The 18,226-nt window shown below is 35.8% G+C and overlaps 1 protein-coding gene and 1 long non-coding RNA gene across 12 annotated transcripts in view; one reads left to right on the top strand and one right to left on the bottom strand.

Moving 5' to 3' along the window:
• HERC1 (HECT and RLD domain containing E3 ubiquitin protein ligase family member 1) overlaps positions 1–18,226 on the bottom strand; it is a 187,125-nt gene that overhangs the window by 81,507 nt on the left and 87,392 nt on the right. For all 10 annotated transcript variants that reach the window (XM_042988679.1, XM_042988678.1, XM_042988686.1 and 7 more), the window contains 6 exons: positions 17,630–17,744; positions 17,421–17,541; positions 15,110–15,281; positions 12,502–12,814; positions 11,914–12,034; positions 5,675–5,726 (listed from right to left, as the gene is read on the bottom strand). In XM_042988679.1, the coding sequence (XP_042844613.1) occupies positions 5,675–5,726; positions 11,914–12,034; positions 12,502–12,814; positions 15,110–15,281; positions 17,421–17,541; positions 17,630–17,744 (894 nt within the window). The remainder of the gene's footprint in view (positions 1–5,674; positions 5,727–11,913; positions 12,035–12,501; positions 12,815–15,109; positions 15,282–17,420; positions 17,542–17,629; positions 17,745–18,226) is intronic.
• The window catches only part of LOC122239454, a 46,621-nt gene that overhangs the window by 26,247 nt on the left and 2,148 nt on the right, over positions 1–18,226 (top strand). Inside the window, exon 6 of one of the 2 annotated variants that reach the window (XR_006218585.1) lies at positions 15,047–15,115. The exons of the other annotated variant lie outside the window; for it this stretch is intronic. This is a non-coding gene — a long non-coding RNA (uncharacterized LOC122239454). Of the gene's footprint in view, positions 1–15,046; positions 15,116–18,226 lie in introns of those variants that run through there. 2 annotated transcript variants of the gene reach the window in all.

The raw sequence follows: 18,226 nt of genomic DNA, 5'->3' as shown, positions 1-18,226 counted from the left end.
CTGTTCCTCCTCTAATCCATCTCTCCATATCTCTTCCTACCTAAGGCTATATTATCCCCAAGCCTGGGTTTATCATTCCTTCGCTTTTATTAATGTTAAATATTGTTTTATCTTATATGTATTGCCAAGACAAATAATGTTTAGTTTTAGTGAGTTTTTACTTTATAAAGAAGTATCATTTTATGTAATCTTTGTGGGCATACTCTCTTCCATCAGTATATTGCCAATATTCATTCACATTATTACATGTAGCCATAATTCATTTGTGTGAGTACTGTATAATGTCCTATCACATGAATATATCAACTTTCTCTATTAGGAATGCATCTTAAGGTAGTCAATAAAATATGCATTCCAAAAATTGTTTTGTTGTATAACTAGATGGAAAAGATATGGAAAGAGAACTATTTAAACACTAATGCCCACAGAGAAAAAAAAATTAATAAATAATGATTGCCTGACTTATTTCTGAATTACTACACTGGTGTCAATAAAACCCCAGGACTTCAAAATCAGATGTAGAAATTTAGCTAATATTATAAAGTAACCGAATTAATTTATATGCATTCTACTAGAATAATTTAGAATAGCAAAGAAGACATGGTTACTCTGCCTTCCATGTTTTAGCAAGAATTCTTAAGATTAAAAAATGCTGAATTTTCAGTTTTACTGAGCATGAAAAATAACCAATCTGAAAAATTCTCCAAACTGCATAGCTGATTACTTTTTTCACGTAAAACAGAAAAGAGTAAAACAACCCAAAGAATAACGCCAAGTATGCATAATGGATTAAATTAAAAATTATAAAGAATAAAGCAGAAGCTAATTAAAAAAAAAAAAGAAATAATCATTTTCCATTTCTGTAAGCACCCCAAATCCAGAATGTGGATTTAGCCTTAACTTACAAATAATAGTTTTTGGCTCTTTGCACTGAGCTTGTTTGTTCAATAATAAAATTTCAGAATAAAATGTTGTTTTCCAATACTTACAAATTACTTTTCAAAATGAAAATAAAATGTGCAATGAGCTAGTGTTAGAACCACAGATGTAAAAGAGACCTTGAAGATTATCCAGTCCTCAAATTCCAATTGAGGAAATGGAGGTCAAAAATCTGATCTATAAAATTAATAATGCTAATTCCTTAATTTTATGGGAGGGAGGTGATCTTACAAATTCCTGTTATTAATCAACTTCATGAGTCACCAATACACGGAAATGTCAAGTGCCTGCCTACACAAAGGTTCAACTATGAAGAATATACAAAGAGTGAATTGCTTTGATATAACCCAAAATGTTCTAGAAATGGGTGGCCAACCCATTAAAATCCTCTTGGCAAATTAAAGCAAGGGTCAAACTTTTTGTATAAAGAGTCAGACAGGAAATATTTCAGGTTTTTGTGGGTCTTAAAGGTCTGTGCTGCAACCACTCAACTCTGCTGTTGTAATAGGAAGGCTGTCACAGACAATATATAAACAAATGAGTGTGGCTGCATTTCAAGGAAGCCTTATTTACAAAAAGAGGTAGCAGGCCAGACTTGGTTCACCAGGCATACTTTGCTGACCCCAATGTAATACATGCAACTTATTAGGTATATGACCCAAACAAAATTCTGTATGACTAAAACAAAGAACAGGAAAAGCAGCATATGAAAACATTAGGATAAATAAATAAAATAACTGTAAGCCAAATATTTAGGCTGACATCAAAAATACTTTAAAACAAAAACTTATATTATGGAAATGAGAGATGAAAGAATTCTTAAGTCTTTAAAAAAAAATTGTAACAACCTGATTAACTTTGGTTTGTTCAATATTGTTTCACTGGAATATAGGAAATACTGTGTCTGAAAAGTACAATAAAAGCTTCTACAGAGTAATTGTGACTAAGTCCAGTTCTTACTTAGTATTATTTCAGAGTCATCTACTATAAAAAGGAAATACAAAGTTCAACAAGACTTTTTTTGAGATGGTTTACTTGTCCTTACAATTTTGGTTCTTAAATGGAATTTTCAAAATGAACATGGCAGAGCTGCAATACATACTTTATAAACCATAAAATATGTAGGCAAGCTAAAAGGGGAAAAAAAATTAAACATGCCATCATGTACTTGCTTGAAGCTCTTCTTTTTTCTGGGGCTCAACTGGCCAAAAAGGAGTAAATACACTACCACACAAAAATCAGAAGACAAAAGGAGAAATTTGATACAGGAGACAACATTTACATTTGCTCTTCTTTATATAATCTAATTTGAAATGCAAAGATAAAAACAGCATTTCACCCATACATGTTATACCATGAAACACACATGCTGATAAATGTTTCCAGTATTATTTTTAGCTGTAAAACCCTAACACTTTATTTATAAGGCCTAAGGAGTAAAAAAAATCAAGTCATATAGTATTTTAACTAATAAGATTCCTGATGTTGCTTCTTAAATTGCTGCTTTGGTATCCCTACCATTATTCACTGCACCAGGTTCAGCTTAAGTATGAAAACTAAAGTTAAGTATCTGCAAAGTTAGGTATCGTCTTTCAGCGATGGATGAGCTCAGTTCTACACAACTACAGCAAATCTTTTACGTATTTATCAAAGTACCAAAACACCAACACATTTAACAGGTTTTGTATAAAATGTTGATGAGCTGTTGTAAGAATTAAATGAGTTAATATGTTTTAAGCATCAGAACAATGACTGGCATATGTAAGTAGTTTACAGGTGTTTAATGAATACAAAATGTCCTATTATCTCTGAGGCACCAAGCAGAAATGTTTCACCTATCTCTTTTTAAAGTAATTTAAGACTTTTGGTTTTAGAATTTAGCTTTAATGCCTCTGAACAGGTGAGCAAACAGCTACATTTATGTGCTCTATTTGCTCTACCCATTCCTACCATATTTGCTTGCTTGGACCAATTGTGAAAGATTAACTTGAATGAAGGAAGAAGCAGCAATCATGGTTCAAAAGCATGAATCCTAGTATCCCCAATGCCAAACACTGAAATTATAGGCACTAGTAATCCCAAGGAGGAGCCTTTGGAAGGAAAAGAAGAACAGCTGAAACGAGTATACAAACATTAATTGTTATTGATACATCTATTTAATTTCAGTGAATGTGACATAGTAACTTATCTCTAATTTCTGTTACTAGGTTTTTAATAACTCAGGGCCACTGAGACTAGTAAGTACAAAAGCTATGCAAGGGAAAAAACTGTCATTTCCTCTTCAAAATACTGGAAAGGGGTAAACAAGAGCATAGGAGAATTGTCACTTGGCAGGGCATCTGTTTGTCCTTCACAGCTCAAGTTATAATCAGAACACCTAAATGGCCCCAAACGGTTCTGACTTGGTTCGTTTGCCCAAATGAAGATAGGCATCTAGTCCAAATTGGCAATAAATAAGGAAAAAATAGGATTGTTTATTCTACCATTTAAGAACAAAACAAAACAAAACAAACCACTGCGGTCCGAAGGTAGTCACTAAATACAAATAATTTTTAAAAATTCCTTTCAAAATATATTCCCCTTAATGTATTTTCAATGTTCTTTTATTTTAAAGAAGGAAATCTATAAGAAAACTACTAAGTGTACATTTTCATTGTTTAATCTGTAAGCTCTAGTATTCATTAGATTGAAAACTATTTTTGCTGCCTTCCTAAAAGAGTAATTCTACTTTCTAGTCACCTATTCCTAAGAACAAAGCCATCAGCAGATTTTTCTCTGGGAACATTAAAATGCAATGATTATTAGGATAAACTGGTACCATATTAAGTGATATCATGAAGATTTATATAACTAGTTTCCCTCCCTATTATAATTTCCTAAGTGAATAATTAAAAAAAAAAAAAAACTTTTCCCATGAGGTCCTGTATTTGCTTTTCTGTTTTCAACAAAGTAAAGTTAAATTCCAAAAAGTTAATAGGTTTTGGTACTGCCTTGAGCTTTTTGGAGAAGGTGGTTTATCCACAAACAATATTTGGATTAATGGCTTCATTCATTTGTATCTCCTTATACCTACAACTATAGAAACTCCACATCTACTCATAGGATAACAGTTTAAAAACTTGAGCAGAAACCAACTCTAGGATAGTAACTTTGAAGTGTTCTAGCTATTTTTCCTAAGTAATTTACAATGAAATTCTAAGTCATTTGTAATTCAGAGAAAAGATACCACTTTCTGTTTTATTCTAAACATTACTTTGCACATACTGACATGGCTAATATAGACTAAATCTCACAGGATAAAGGTTTACGAGAAAATAATTTTAGCTAATGGACTATCATGCATAAATATAATCAGTACAGCAGGAAGCTCTTACTAAAAACTGGATCCCTTATGCTACTCATTAAATTTGGAGCCATTGTCTCTCTAGCACCAAATGATACACATATAACAGAAATTTTAGCAACAGTGCTCACCTGAGCTAACCAAAATTTTAATTTCTACGTCAAGTGGTTATGCAAAAAGGATTTTCTGGATAATTATGACACATGAACTCCCAATTTTCAAAGAATTAGAAAATAATAAAATACATATCGCACATTACACTAAACATCATTTAATTATTTTTATATCACAAATAACCTTATGATTTTTTTAAAAAAACCCAACAGCTATGTTATAGCTTCCAAAGACTTTTCAAATAAACAAAGTACCAGTTCTAGTCATTATTCTTAGTATTTCAGAAAAATCATTCTCTGTATTCTAATTAAAGGACAAAGTATCATATTTTATTTGACAGAATGCCAACATTTCTTCCTCTAAGTTATAAACACACAAATGAAAAAACTGTGCATGCATTTCTTCCCTTCATTCCTCAGTTTTCCCTCATCTCTCAGTTTGCTTCCTGTGGGGAACTGAACATTCTGCCAAGGAAGCTATCAAGAGAAGGGTTTGGTTTTGAAGTACAGAAGACTTACTATCACAGAAAATAATTTTTCCCACAGGCTCTTAAAAATTGCCACCAGCACCAATGTTGAACATTTCACATTTTCACAACCACAGTATAAATGGGTTTAATAAAAGTGCCAGTTAATAGAGAGCAATACTTGGGGAGTTTTTAGGTATCCTTGAATTTAGAGTCTCTGAAACAGCTGTCCTTTCCATACATTTTTATGTATAACCAAGAGTTAACTGTATTATTTACTAAGAAAGAGCTTCTAACAAACAAGCTAAACTCTTGATAACACTCGTAAAATTGTTCCTCATGGGAAAATTTGTCTAGAAATCATAAGCTTATGTCTTACATGCTGTATCTTAAGAGGCAAATAGTAAAAAAAAAAAAAGTGGAAACTTTCTGAAAGTGTGCATGCAGAGACAGGAGGTGAGTGGAGAAGAGTTCTCATGTAATACCATTAAACTATGGCAACTGTACCAGTGAACTAAAACATAGCAAATAATGTACATAACCCCCCATAATGTAAAGCATTACTTTTGGAGTTCCACACAACTTTTTAAAAAGTCAAAACACATGACAAATGAGAAACAGACTGGTTATTAACTCCTAGACATTTCTGTTTTAAAAGTGTGTATGTTAAAGAAAATGATTTCCTTTTAACTCTTCCAATAAAATGTTTCTAAATTTGTTTTTGCAATAATGTTTCAAAGACAATCATATCTAAATACATCAGATATAAAAACAGCTACATCATTTAACCAGATTTTTAATTTAATACTTACCTCTCTTTCTATGAGATGATGCCAAATCCAAATCAACATTTCGTCTTCCACTCTATTAAGTTAAAAATGAAAAATTTAGTTGTGAAGTGTTTTCAGATTAGATTTAATACAACATTAGAATAAAAATACATAAAATTATAACAATGTGCTACCTGTATACCAGTCCAGTCAGACTAAAAAGTCTAATAAAACGTCTCAAAAAAACCCACTGAAAACAGCTTTAAGAAAGCCCAGGTACATAACTCTGAGATACTAAAACACAAAGTCAAGGTGTATGCTAATTAACATTGTAGAGTAGCATAAGTTTTTCTTTGTTGTCACCTTTTCTTTTTTGGAATTATTGCCTTTTTTTTTTTTTAAGTTCATCTATGTATTTTGAGAGAGAGAGCAAGCACATGCACAAGTCGGGGAAGGGCAGGGAGAGAGGGAGAGAGAGAATCCCAAGCAGGCTATACACAGTCGGCACAGGGCCCAATGCTGGGCTCTGAACTCACAAACTGTGAAATCATGACCTGAGCCAAAATCAAGAGTCAGACGTTCAACCAACTAAGCCACCCAGGTGCCCCAGGTATCTTTGTCTTTTATCTTCCAAATACACTATAATCTTATTAATACCTTCCATAGATCTAAAGCCTCCTGTAGCAAAGTCTCATTTTCAAAAATTGCTTTCTCTATTCTTATTTTACATTCTTTTCAAAAGCCCCACTAGTCTTGGCTAGGCATTTTAGAGGAAGAGAATCTGATGAATCCACCCTAACAGAAAAGTAACATAGTCCTAAGACTACTGGCAGTATTTTAAAGGATTTTTAAATGTTTTTAAGGGGTGCCTGGGTTAAGTGTCCAATTCCTGACTCCAGCTCAGGTTATGATCTCATTGTCATAGAATCAAGCCCCACATTGGTCTCTGCACTGGGCATGAAGCCTGCTTAAGATTCTCTCTCCCTCCCTCTGCCTCTCAAACGGGCATGCGCGCGCGCTCTCTCTCTCTCTCTCTCTCTCTCTCTCTCAAAAAAAAAAAAAAAAAAAGCCTATTAAATCTAGAAATCTCAAATTGCTGAAACTGCAGACAGCTCAATAAAATAGTGAAGGTTTTCAGGAAGAACAGAAGTATATTTCTGTTGGGGAGGGGTGCAGACAACTATCTGCTCTGCTCATATGTACAGCCAACCAAGTACAAACCATAGGTGACTGACTCATTTATGCAAAGACTTGACATTATGGTCTTACTAGGCATTTCATTTTTACTCTATCACATAATTTTTAAAAATGGTGGCAAAGAAGAAAGGTTGTAGAAGTGATAAAACAGATTCATTTAGGAACTGCCATTGTAGAAAATCATTACCTGGTTACACACAGACACATGTACCTACATTGTAGATAAACACATTTCGTCTTACATACACACACACACCAAAAATAAGTATGTTGTCAGGCCATTTGGTGCTAGACAAAATATGAAATGTTACAACCGCTCCTGAAGATATCAGTGGATCATGCAAGAAAACATTTTTATCACATAGTACCTTGGTCATGAGGGGTCACAGAATAATTTTATCTCAGGCCTCAGAACTAGAATTATCTGTTTCCCTTGAACAACTGGTTTGTTATATCTTTTAGACACTGAATCTTGTAAATCATTATGCTGTTCCTCTTTGGTGGCCTACTTTTAGCCAAACATCACAGGATATGGTCTGAGGTGTACAAAATCTCACCCAGGGCTTTATCTTTCAGTTTCTTTCAGTCCTAATTCATTCACCTAATTCATCCTTTTATAAAGTATTTATTTTTATACACTAAATCAACTCCTTTGTGGAATAAGGAAGAGAGGGAATAGATTAAGAGAGTGTAGTATGAAATGCTGGATAGGTATGACAACTGTCAATCACACAGTTGAACTTACGCTTAGTTAACTGTTGAGGTTTACTAAGACAGAGAAGTAGATAATACATCATGTAACACTCTTTATAAAAAAAGGATAAAGCAAAGATTGAGCATTAAACTGATTAACTTCAGTTACGTTAAGAAAGCATTTCATTCATTCACAAATCAGAAATGAAGTACCACTAGATATTAAGAATATGAACGGAAATCCTAAATAACCTGACAGAAGGATAATGTATTTTAGCTGGAAAAACCCAAACTGCCCCCACTGTTTGCCCCTCTTCATCTATACCAGGCTGAAGGCTCAGCCCACATCTCCCTTCATCTGCAAAAGAATCTGATCTGGTTCTAGACTTTCCTATCTCTTACAAGACTCTCCCTTCATCTGCAAAAGAATCTGCTCTGGTTCTAGACTTTCCTATCTCTTACAAGACTATCTTTCTAAACATTCTGTAAAGAAAGATGATCAAGAGCAAATCTTTTTCAAAAATGTGTTTATTAATCTTTTATAAACTGTAGGAAACTCAATGTTAACCTTGGCAACTAAATCTAGGCTCAATCTACTTCCACTGATCTCTCTTTCCATTCTGTTCTGAAAATATATTTTTCAACACGTTTTAAATATTACCAAACTTGTTCTTTACAACAACCCAGTTGAAGCAAGTATAACAGGTAGTTTTCTTTTCTTTTTTTTTTTTTAAGTTTATTTATTTTGAGAAAGACAGAGAGTATACACATACGCAAGCAGGGGAGGGGCAGAGAGAGGGAGAGAGAATCCCAAGCAGGCTCTGTGCTGTAAGCAGGAAGCCCAATGCAGGGGTTGAACTCAAAAACCGTGAGATCATGACCTGAGCCAAAATCAAGAGTCAGATGCTTAACTGACTGAGCCACCAAGGTGCCCTGCATGACAGGCAGTTTTATTCCCCATTTCAAAATAAAGAAGCTGGGTTCAGAAAGGTAAAAATCTTGCCCCAGGTAAAAATCAATAGTAAATCTTAAGCCTACTATGACTAAGTGAGATTTCACTATTTGTTTTCTCAAAGTATGTTGCTTTAACTACATCTATCCTCATTTTTTATCTTTTCATTTCAGTGGAAATGAATTATCAATCTACAAAGCATACTGTAAAAGACATGAGGGGCATTACAATAAACCTGCCTTCTAAGAGGTCTGCTGGAAAGAAATACTAATAATACATAAATAAGTATGATGTGAGACAAAACATTAGTGGTTCATTAGAGATACTACCAAAATGTCACAGAAATAACATGAAGACTCCTGGGAGTAACGTGATCTTGGAAAGCTTTCTGGAAGAGATGACACTTTAGCCAGTTCTTAAGAAAAGATAAGACCCCCATCAATAAAATCCAGGAGAAAGACATTTAAGGCAAAGAGTGCTTGAGCAGAGGCTCAAGAGGTATGTTTGGGGTCTGGCAGGTGGACTATCATGCCAAAAATACAGATTACTGCAGGGGATAACTGGTTCCAAAGGCAGGCAGGAAACATCTTCCAGAATCTTGATTTCTTGGTAGGTAGTGCAGAATCACAAAGTTTTCTAAGTAGGAAGGGAGCGTGACCAGCTGGTATTATTTTTGTTGTGTTTTCTTTTTAATTTTTTTTAATGCTTATTAATTTTTTAGAAAAAGAGAGACAGACAGAGCACAAGGAGGGAAGAGGCAGAGAAAGACGGAAACACACAAGCCAAAGTAGGCTCCAGGCTCTGAGCTGTCAAAAAAATAAAGAAGCATTAAAAAAAAAAAAAAAAAAAAAAAAAAAAAAGCTCTAACTTTGGGAACAGGATCTAAGGAGAGGAACTGAAAAAAGTAGGGAGATCAGTTTAAAACTACCAGTCCAGGCAAAGGTAACAAAGGCCTGAATTAAAGAGTAGAAACACTAAAAAATAAAAAAAGGGCACCTGGGTGGCTCAGTCAGTTGAGCGTCTGACTCAGCTCAGGTCATGATCTCACAGCTCGTTCAGTTCAAGCCCCACATAGACTCTGTACTGACAGCTCTGAGCCTGGAGCTTGCTTCAGATTCTGTCTCCATCTCTCTCTCTGCCCCTCCCCTGCCTGTGCACTCTCTCTCTCTCCAATATGAATAAACATAAAAAAAAATGTTTTAAGAGTAGAAAGGACAGAATGGGCACAAATATTTTACCAAAATTCATCCATTCCAAAAACTTAGTGATTGCCTCCTGCTACATACCAGGCACTATACTGCAGGTACTTGCAATACAGCAGTAAACGAAACAGCAAAAACTCCTGTCCTCAAGGAGCTTATAGTGTAGGAGAGGCCAACAGAAAGTGATAAACAAAATTATGTTTGGTGCTGGGGGATAGGGGGGTGGTGGTGGGGGGAGACCTACCTAGCAAGGCAAGGTAGACAGGGACTGAATATGTGGAAAGGAGGGCAAACTACAATTTTAGACAGAGGGGTCAGACTAGGCCTCACTGAAAAAGTAAAAACAGAAGGAAACATTGAAGTGAGCCAATTAGCCAGGCAGACAACAGTATTCTAGTGGGAGTGGGGGAGGGAAATAGGTAAAAGCCCTAAAAGGAGGTTGTGTGGTATGTTCATGGAAAAGGCAAGAGGCTAGTGTGATAGAAGGAGAGTCCTCAATTAAGGAGGCCAGTAAGAGATCAGAGTGACAGTGGAGCCAGCATATGTAGGGTCTTGTAGGCCCCTGTAAGGACTTATGCTTCTAAAAAGCAGTCACTGGAGGTTTTGAGTAGAGAAGTAACATGATCTATGTAATAAAAACTATCACAGGGTTAGGAGACTAGATTATGAGACTGATCAGACTGAGAGGAATCTCAGAGACTATAAGAGAGGAAACATGAACTGGGAGCACAGAGATACTAATGGTAATGACTAAAAGAAGGGAAGAACAAACAAAACACCATGGTACAATAAAATCTGCTTAGGGACACTGCTGAACTTTCCTTAGAGGAGGAATCTTCTTTGCTTAGAAGTTTCTCTGAAACAATACTTTTCTGTTTATGTAGTACTTTATACTTTTCAAAAGTATTTTCATATCCATCATCTCAATTTACACAATAGAGGAATTTCAGAGCTAAAAATGGAGCTTATAAACCACGCACTCAGTCCAAAAAACCAGAGTTTCTGTTTGGGCTGCCATGTGACATGACCAAAGTCTCACACATTGTCATAAACACAAGACGCACTAATGTCCTCCTATCACAGCGGGACACTAAGGCCCAGATAAGTCAAGTAACACGTATAGATTATTCACATACAAGACAGAGGGAGAGCCAAAATGCAAATCCAGCTATGAACTCCAAGTCCAAAACTACTCAAAACTAGTAATCTCTTAGACAATTTGCACACCATAATTTACCTATCACACTACAGCATACTTTGTTCCCTGCTTCTTAGGTAAATCAGCATCTCATCTGTTTGATTTTTCCTGTAAATGCCTGCAGCCCAGGTCCTGAGGCTTTTTTGGTAGGTAACTGAGAATTACTGACAGATTTTAAGTAGAGGAAATATAAACAGACTTGTGAAATGTGGAAGATGGGCACAAAACAAGCAGTAGGTCATCAAGTTTGGAGGCTTCTGGACTAGTCCGAGCAAAAGAGAAGGAAAGTTTGAACAGAACAGTGGCAAAAGGGATGGAAAGGACATATCAGAAACATACCAAGGTTAAAATTTGCAAGACTTGACTAACTAGATGGTAGGGAGTGTGGGGGTTTGCAAAGACAAGAAAATAAGGAAAAGAAAAGGATGAATCCTGAGTAGTTAATAATACCACCTACTAAGATAGTGAATATAAGAAAAGAAAGTTTGAGAGAAAGATGAATTTATTTTTGGATAGGTTAAGATTGGGGTAACCTCACTTGTTCAGGAGGACTGTCCACCAATGAGTCAGATATATGAATTTGAAGTTTAGGAAGAAGTCAGAGCTAAAGACAGAAATCTGAGGGGCATCTGGGGGGATCAGTTGGTTGAGTGCCTGACTTCTGCTCAGGTCATAATCTCACGGTTTGTGGGTTTGAGCCCTATGTCAAGCTCTGCACTGACAGCTCAGACCCTTGAGCCTGCTTCAGATCCTGTCTCTCTCTCTCTCCACCTTGCCCCACCCCCATTTGTGTGCTCTCTCTCAAATGTAAAGAAATAAAATAAAACTTAAAAAAAAATAAAGATAGAAATCTGAGAATCACATTAACATATAGGTGGTAAATATCTATGCAATATAGTTATCCCATTTTTCTTAAAAGTTCTTTTTAAAAAGTTTTTATATGTCTAAAACAAACATATAGTACTTACTGTAACCAAACTCTTATATATCTATATGCTGAAAACAAAAATCCCTCTTTACTCAATCTAGGTATACCTACCAGCACGTAACCCTCTTCATCTGATTCAGGCTGAGACAAATCAGATTCACTCCTCGATTTGATCAGTCTATAATTTGGACTTGCATGGACTAGCCGGCTCTCTGCAGTAAGACTTTCACTCCTGTCTCACATGCACAAAGAAAAGTTTTTCAATTTGGGATTGTTAGTAAACATAAAATTGAATGGAACTAGCAGCACAGACCTAATACATACACAGTGAGGAGTAATTATATCTGTCAAAGGGAAATCCTGACTCTTGTGTAAGCACAAAGCCCTTTACGATGACAGCAAACCAACTTACATGCCACTACATTACAGAGAGATGCAACAAACTTCGTATGTTTGTCAACTACTGTTGTTTATATGTATGAAAAATTGTGCCTCCTCATCTAATCAGAAATTTCTATTCCAGGCTGAATCAGTATCACTCTTTACATTACTTTAATACATTAATATATTACTTCACCCTAGTCAATTTGGATTTCCTCCTCCACATGTGTGTTCATTTCAGAAGACCACTATAACTTCGAGAACAAAGTGTTGCACTGCATAAAGTCACAAATGTTTCAAGTTTCTAGTCAGTCCCACCTGGTCATAAGTCCACCCCCTTCAGAGGCACTTGTTGAAGGCTGCTGCAACTGTCCTTCTTCCTTCCGCTTCTGAAGCTCCTCAATCACAGGACTTACTCCTAATATTAACAGGGCACACCGATGGATCACAGAGTTGCAGGCAGCGGTGTACACATCCTGGCCCTCAGGAAGGTCTGTGCTGACCCTTCGCTCTTGCTGAGACTGGGGAGGTGGATCATCAGCTCGAGCCCCAGACCCTGCCCCACTGTTCATTCTATCTCGATCTCGGCTACGAGCTACTTCACGGGCTGAGAGGAAACACTGAAAGATTTCTGTAACATGCAACACAAAAACAAGGTCTTAACACATGGGGAGAGAAGAGCAAAGAAAATAACAATAAAAATAGTCATAAAGTTTGGATCAAAAACTTACTGAAAGAGGGAAAAGTTATTTTTTAGACATTAAATACAGCATACTAACTAAGTTAAGATTATATTAAATACATGTAAAACATTAAACTTTTCACAAAAATTAAAATAGGAAATAATTATGCCGTTATAGAATTCAGATTTGGTTTATTCTATTTCTACTCTTACTCATGACTTAGATCAATGCTTTCCAAGTGGCCCCAGACCAGGGCATCAACATTTTCTGGGAACTTGTTACAGATGCAAATTATCAGGCCAATCCCAGACCTTCTGAATCAGAAATTCTAGGCATGGGGCCAGCAATATGTGTTTTAACAAGCCATCCAGCTGATTTTGAGCTCTGCTGAAGTTTCAAAAAGACTGAGTTAGATTAAAATAACTATTTCTGAAATGTTTATGACCTTCGTATGAAAAATGTCAGGTTACAAAAGAAACAAAATTTAAGTTGCATGAGTTAAGAATAGCCCCCCCTCCCTCTCTAAAGTCTATGTAATTCCTGACATCTATACTCCATTGTATCTCAAACACATTTAAAAAGTAAAACCACTAAAGGTCTTTGCTGAAACTGAATATGATAACAATATACAGCCAAGACTGCTTCAGAAAATCAAGTGGCATCACCAAGAATGTCCATCTAATACCAGCCCTTCCCAATTCACAAGTGTAAAAAAATAATGAGTTTAGTGAGATTCTGATGCAGTGGCAGATACTTCACAACAGGAAAATAATTTTTTGTTCAAATTTGGAGTGAAGACAGTATTCTTTATGGGGCACCCAAGCAGAAAATTTGGATAAATACTAGATTCATCTGTTCATACAGAAGTATAAACTTTAAAAATGGCTTTCATATGTGTATTTTATAGAATTATTACATAATATTTTCATTATGCTGTTTGAAGTCTCATTGCTGTAAAAACCAAAGCAACAAACTCAGTACAAAGCTTGAAATCAGTTAAAGTAATTAAGAGAAGGGTCACTGGAACTTTGGGCAGATCTCATTCGATTTCCAGCTGCTACTAATCTGGCCCTAGGCATAAATTTTGCCTCCTTAAATCTCAGTTTGCCCATCTTTAAGATAAATACCAGAATTCATCTCATTAGACTATTGTAAGGATTATCCATCTATGTGAACCATATGACCCAGTGCCCAGCACATAACACAGGTGCTCAAAAACCGTAGCTGATTTAAAATTATTACTCCCCAGTGACTATTATGCTTTCTTTTACTATAATTGAAGGTTACAGTTTGTTACCATGTTTTCCCCTTTGGCCTTTGTTTTCCAGAATTTTTAAACTAAGTTTTAAGTTCAACTGCAAAAGTCCCTTCAGCCTAGGTTTTTAAAATATAATTATTCTCCCTCCCCATCTCCAATCCCTTTTCTCCTCGTTTTTTAAAGTAGTTTCTGGTTTTGAGCCACCTCCATATATCATTTTTACAACTATGCAAAACACAAATTGATAATAAAATGTCAAATTGATTAATACACAGAGATAATCCCAATACCAAATGCATAGCTAGCCATAATGTTTCAGTCTATAAAGTGAATATACATTTTAACTTGAAATAGCCAAATCACTCAAAAGATACTAACACATGTTTAAAAGCTTTGGTATTTCCTTTTAAACATCTAAATGATTACAATAGTTTTCTATTGTAGCCTTGAAATATACAAGTATGGAAAGTGTTATAATCACCCAGCCAACAGAATTCTCATGCATATTCTTGCTCTCTACTGACAATGGCAGTGTAGTCAGTGGGTGATATTTATAATTTTAAAAGTGTGACATATAAAAAATAACTAGGCTCTCCTAGTAAGTGCTGGAAGAGGCTCTCTTCCTCACCACACAGAGGGGCCAGGCCAATGGACAAATTGGTACCCTCCAAAACAAACTCTGTATGACCTTATCCAATCACTCATGGGCATTATTGCATGCATAAGACTCAGTGGAACAGTTACTGGTTCTAAAAGCCTGCTTTCAGAGCTTTTCAGCCCCAAACATGCAATCCAATAGCTTCAAAATGGAAGCACAGTTTTTAAGAGCTGAAACATTAGCTAATGTAAATTCAGATCACCAGGAGAATATCAGATCCTTACAGAAAAACTACAGAGAAATGTTTGCCCTTCTCTTCTCCAGTCAGTTCCCCTACCATGAAGAATGCCACGATGTGGATCTGTTAATTAAGAAGGGTGTACTCACTGCCAGCTGTCATCACTTCATGTTCCCGTTCTTCTTCTTCATCCTCCGGCTCGGGATGCCCCTCTTCCCGGTCTCGCTCAGCCTGTTCTTCCATTTCAGCTTCTTCATCAATGGTCCGGGTAAACGAATGCTCCTGAGGATCAACATCTGCAGAGTCCTGGTTTTCCGAGATCTGAAAGAAACCATCAAAGCTACACTGAATATAGTTTTCAAAACTCTGAAAAACTTCATCAAAACTTTGACTTTTTGATCATGGAAAATATTGCTAAAACCAACAACACATGAATTTTACTACAAAAATCCAAAAGATACACTGAATAAATCTGAAAAGATCAGAAACAATGTATGTACACAAAATATGTACAGAGACACCTATATGCTCTTTCCCTCAGTATTTTGATTAGAATGTCATGCTATAAGTGGATTTGAATTTATACTGCTACTCAGCTATAAACTCTTACAGAACTGCAACTTAAAATGAGCTGAGTATAAAACCAAGCATAAAAGGTAATTTAAGAACAGAATTTATATACCATTCAGTCTCCTTCAAGCTGTGTATGCTATTACTACTCTGTATAAATGTTTAATAATTCTTTTTTTTTTTAATTTTTTTTTTCCACGTTTTTTATTTATTTTTGGGACAGAGAGAGACAGAGCATGAACGGGGGAGGGGCAGAGAGAGGAGACACAGAATCAGAAACAGGCTCCAGGCTCCGAGCCATCAGCCCAGAGCCTGACGCGGGGCTCGAACTCACGGACCGCAAGATCGTGGCCTGGCTGAAGTCGGACGCTTAACCGACTGCGCCACCCAGGCGCCCCTAAATGTTTAATAATTCTAATTTAAAATTGTATTTTCCAGACTTTTTTCAGAGAAGGACACCTATGCTCTACTCTTAGCAAATTTCAATTTATAAACAGTACTGTTTTTAATTTTTTTAAATTTCTTTACTTTCCCCTGAAGAAACCACAAATTAGAAATCTGATAAGAATAATGTTAATTTTATTTCCCAGTGGTTAAGCTAACTAGCAGTCATCTAGAGGACAGAGTCCTTACAACAAAAGTTAAGAGTGTCACAAATGCCATAACAGTATGCAACATTTCTCCCACAGACTTTAGTATAAAGTGCAAGTGAAAAAATTTAATGATCTTCTCAGATGCATAATAAAAGTTTTTTTGTGATTGACAGCCAGTAAATAATTCAAGAATTTCACAGAGATGGGGATACTGAGCAGTCAGTCAGACTCATATAATACATTAAAAAGTCATTTATTGCCATAATATGTAAGTTTCAAATCTGAGCCTCAACAAAACAGCACATTAATACATTTCCTGGATTTTCCAGGTCACTAATAGTTAGATTCACAAATGTTAAATCAGTGCATGCCAAAATTCTATAGAATTCTATTATATGTTATAATAGAAATTACAGAGAATTCTATAATACAAATGCAGAGACAGAGTTTGGTTTTTAAAATCTAAGATCTCAGTAACAGGGTGCAATTCATCTAATGTATAAAGTTTCAAAGTAAGCATTTCTGAAGCTGATGTACTATCCAGGCTTATAATTTATAGGAGGATCATGTTATCAGGATTACCCAGCACTTTAAAAATCGCCTATTTTTGCTGCAAGAATAACTTCCGGAGTAATCTTTAAGAAAAGGTTTCAATCTTTACCACCAGTGGTGGACAATTGTAATCATGATAAGGCTTTCTTCCTTATGTTCAGCTAACCGTGATTTTCCATTCAGTTGTTACCTTTTGGTGCTGCCTATGCCTTCTAGTAAAAGAAACACCCTTACTTCCTCTTCTACATGGAAGCTTTTTAAGTATTGTTAAGGCAGCTATCATGTGACTCTCTTCTGTTTTCATTTCCCTAGGCTAAATGTTTTTGACACTTTCAGTTTTTATATAAGATGACTTTCAGACCTTTCACCAATCCAAGGTAGCTTTTGTTAATGTCCCTCATAAACTATGGCACCCCAAATTAAAAGGATAATTCAAATGTGGTCTGATCAGCACAAAATAAAGGAATAATATTTCATATGATTTGGACACCTCAATTTATTCTTACTTATACAGCCTATGAATATACAAACTTTCTTAGCAGCCATATCACTTGATAAATGTGGTGTTAAATAAACCCCAAATTTTTTACTCATCCAATTTCTTCACTATAAAAAGAAGTATGTACTTGATATTTACTGAATATCTGCAATGATCAAGGCACATTTTTTCCCCTCACATAAACCAATAAGGAGCTATCTCTCATAGCTTGCAGAAAAACAGAAATTGACTGATTTCCAACTTTACCCATCTGTCTCGTGATGATGACCTGGTCTGAATAAGTTCAAGGTTCTTGCAAGCAAGTAAACGACTTCGAACTTTGTACACACAACGGTACACTTCTGACAAGCTTTTACCAGGCTGATATCTAAATAAAGAACCAAAATAGAAAAGTTACCTAATTTCTAACATCATGAGAGCAAATATTTGTCTGAGGATAGTTTTAAGTTACTTGCCGGCTTTCTCCACATGCTTGGCTAAGTAAATTTGTATGTTTCAGAAGGGCTGCAAGAACAAATCTAGACACAGTGTCCAAGAGTGACTCGTTGCTTAAAGTTGCACTGTCCCAATCTGAAAACAAAAATGATTCATTAACATTTAAAAGGGCTCAGAAAACAGTTCAGAGATAATTTTAATAGCTTTAGTAATCCAACAGGAGAATGTTATCATTTCCTAAACGTTAACAAATGCACCTACTAGGTCCTATATACTGTTCTGTGTGCTAGGGATATAGCAGTCAACGAAACTAAGTCCCTGATCTCACAGAATTTATATTCTAGTTGGGGGGTGGGAGACACCAATAAATATAAACATTAATATGACAGGAAAGTGCTATGGAGAAAAATAAAGCAGGGCAAAGAGAACAGGGAGTGCCATACTATTTCATACAGGCTAGTTTGCAAAGATCTCTGATAAGGTACAGGTGAGTAGAGATGTAGACAAAATCGGGAAAGGTACCACAGAGAAATAGTGTCCCCTCAGAAAAAAACTAGTGTAGAGGCCCTGAGGTGGGTTCAAGGAGGCCAGTGTGGCCAGAACAAAGTGTGCACACA

Source organism: Panthera tigris, chromosome B3 (genome assembly GCF_018350195.1).
Source record: "Panthera tigris isolate Pti1 chromosome B3, P.tigris_Pti1_mat1.1, whole genome shotgun sequence".
Taxonomy (NCBI): Eukaryota; Metazoa; Chordata; class Mammalia; order Carnivora; family Felidae; genus Panthera; species Panthera tigris.
The sequence above is the reverse complement of the archived record's forward strand: the minus strand, read 5'-3'. Positions and strand labels throughout refer to the sequence as shown.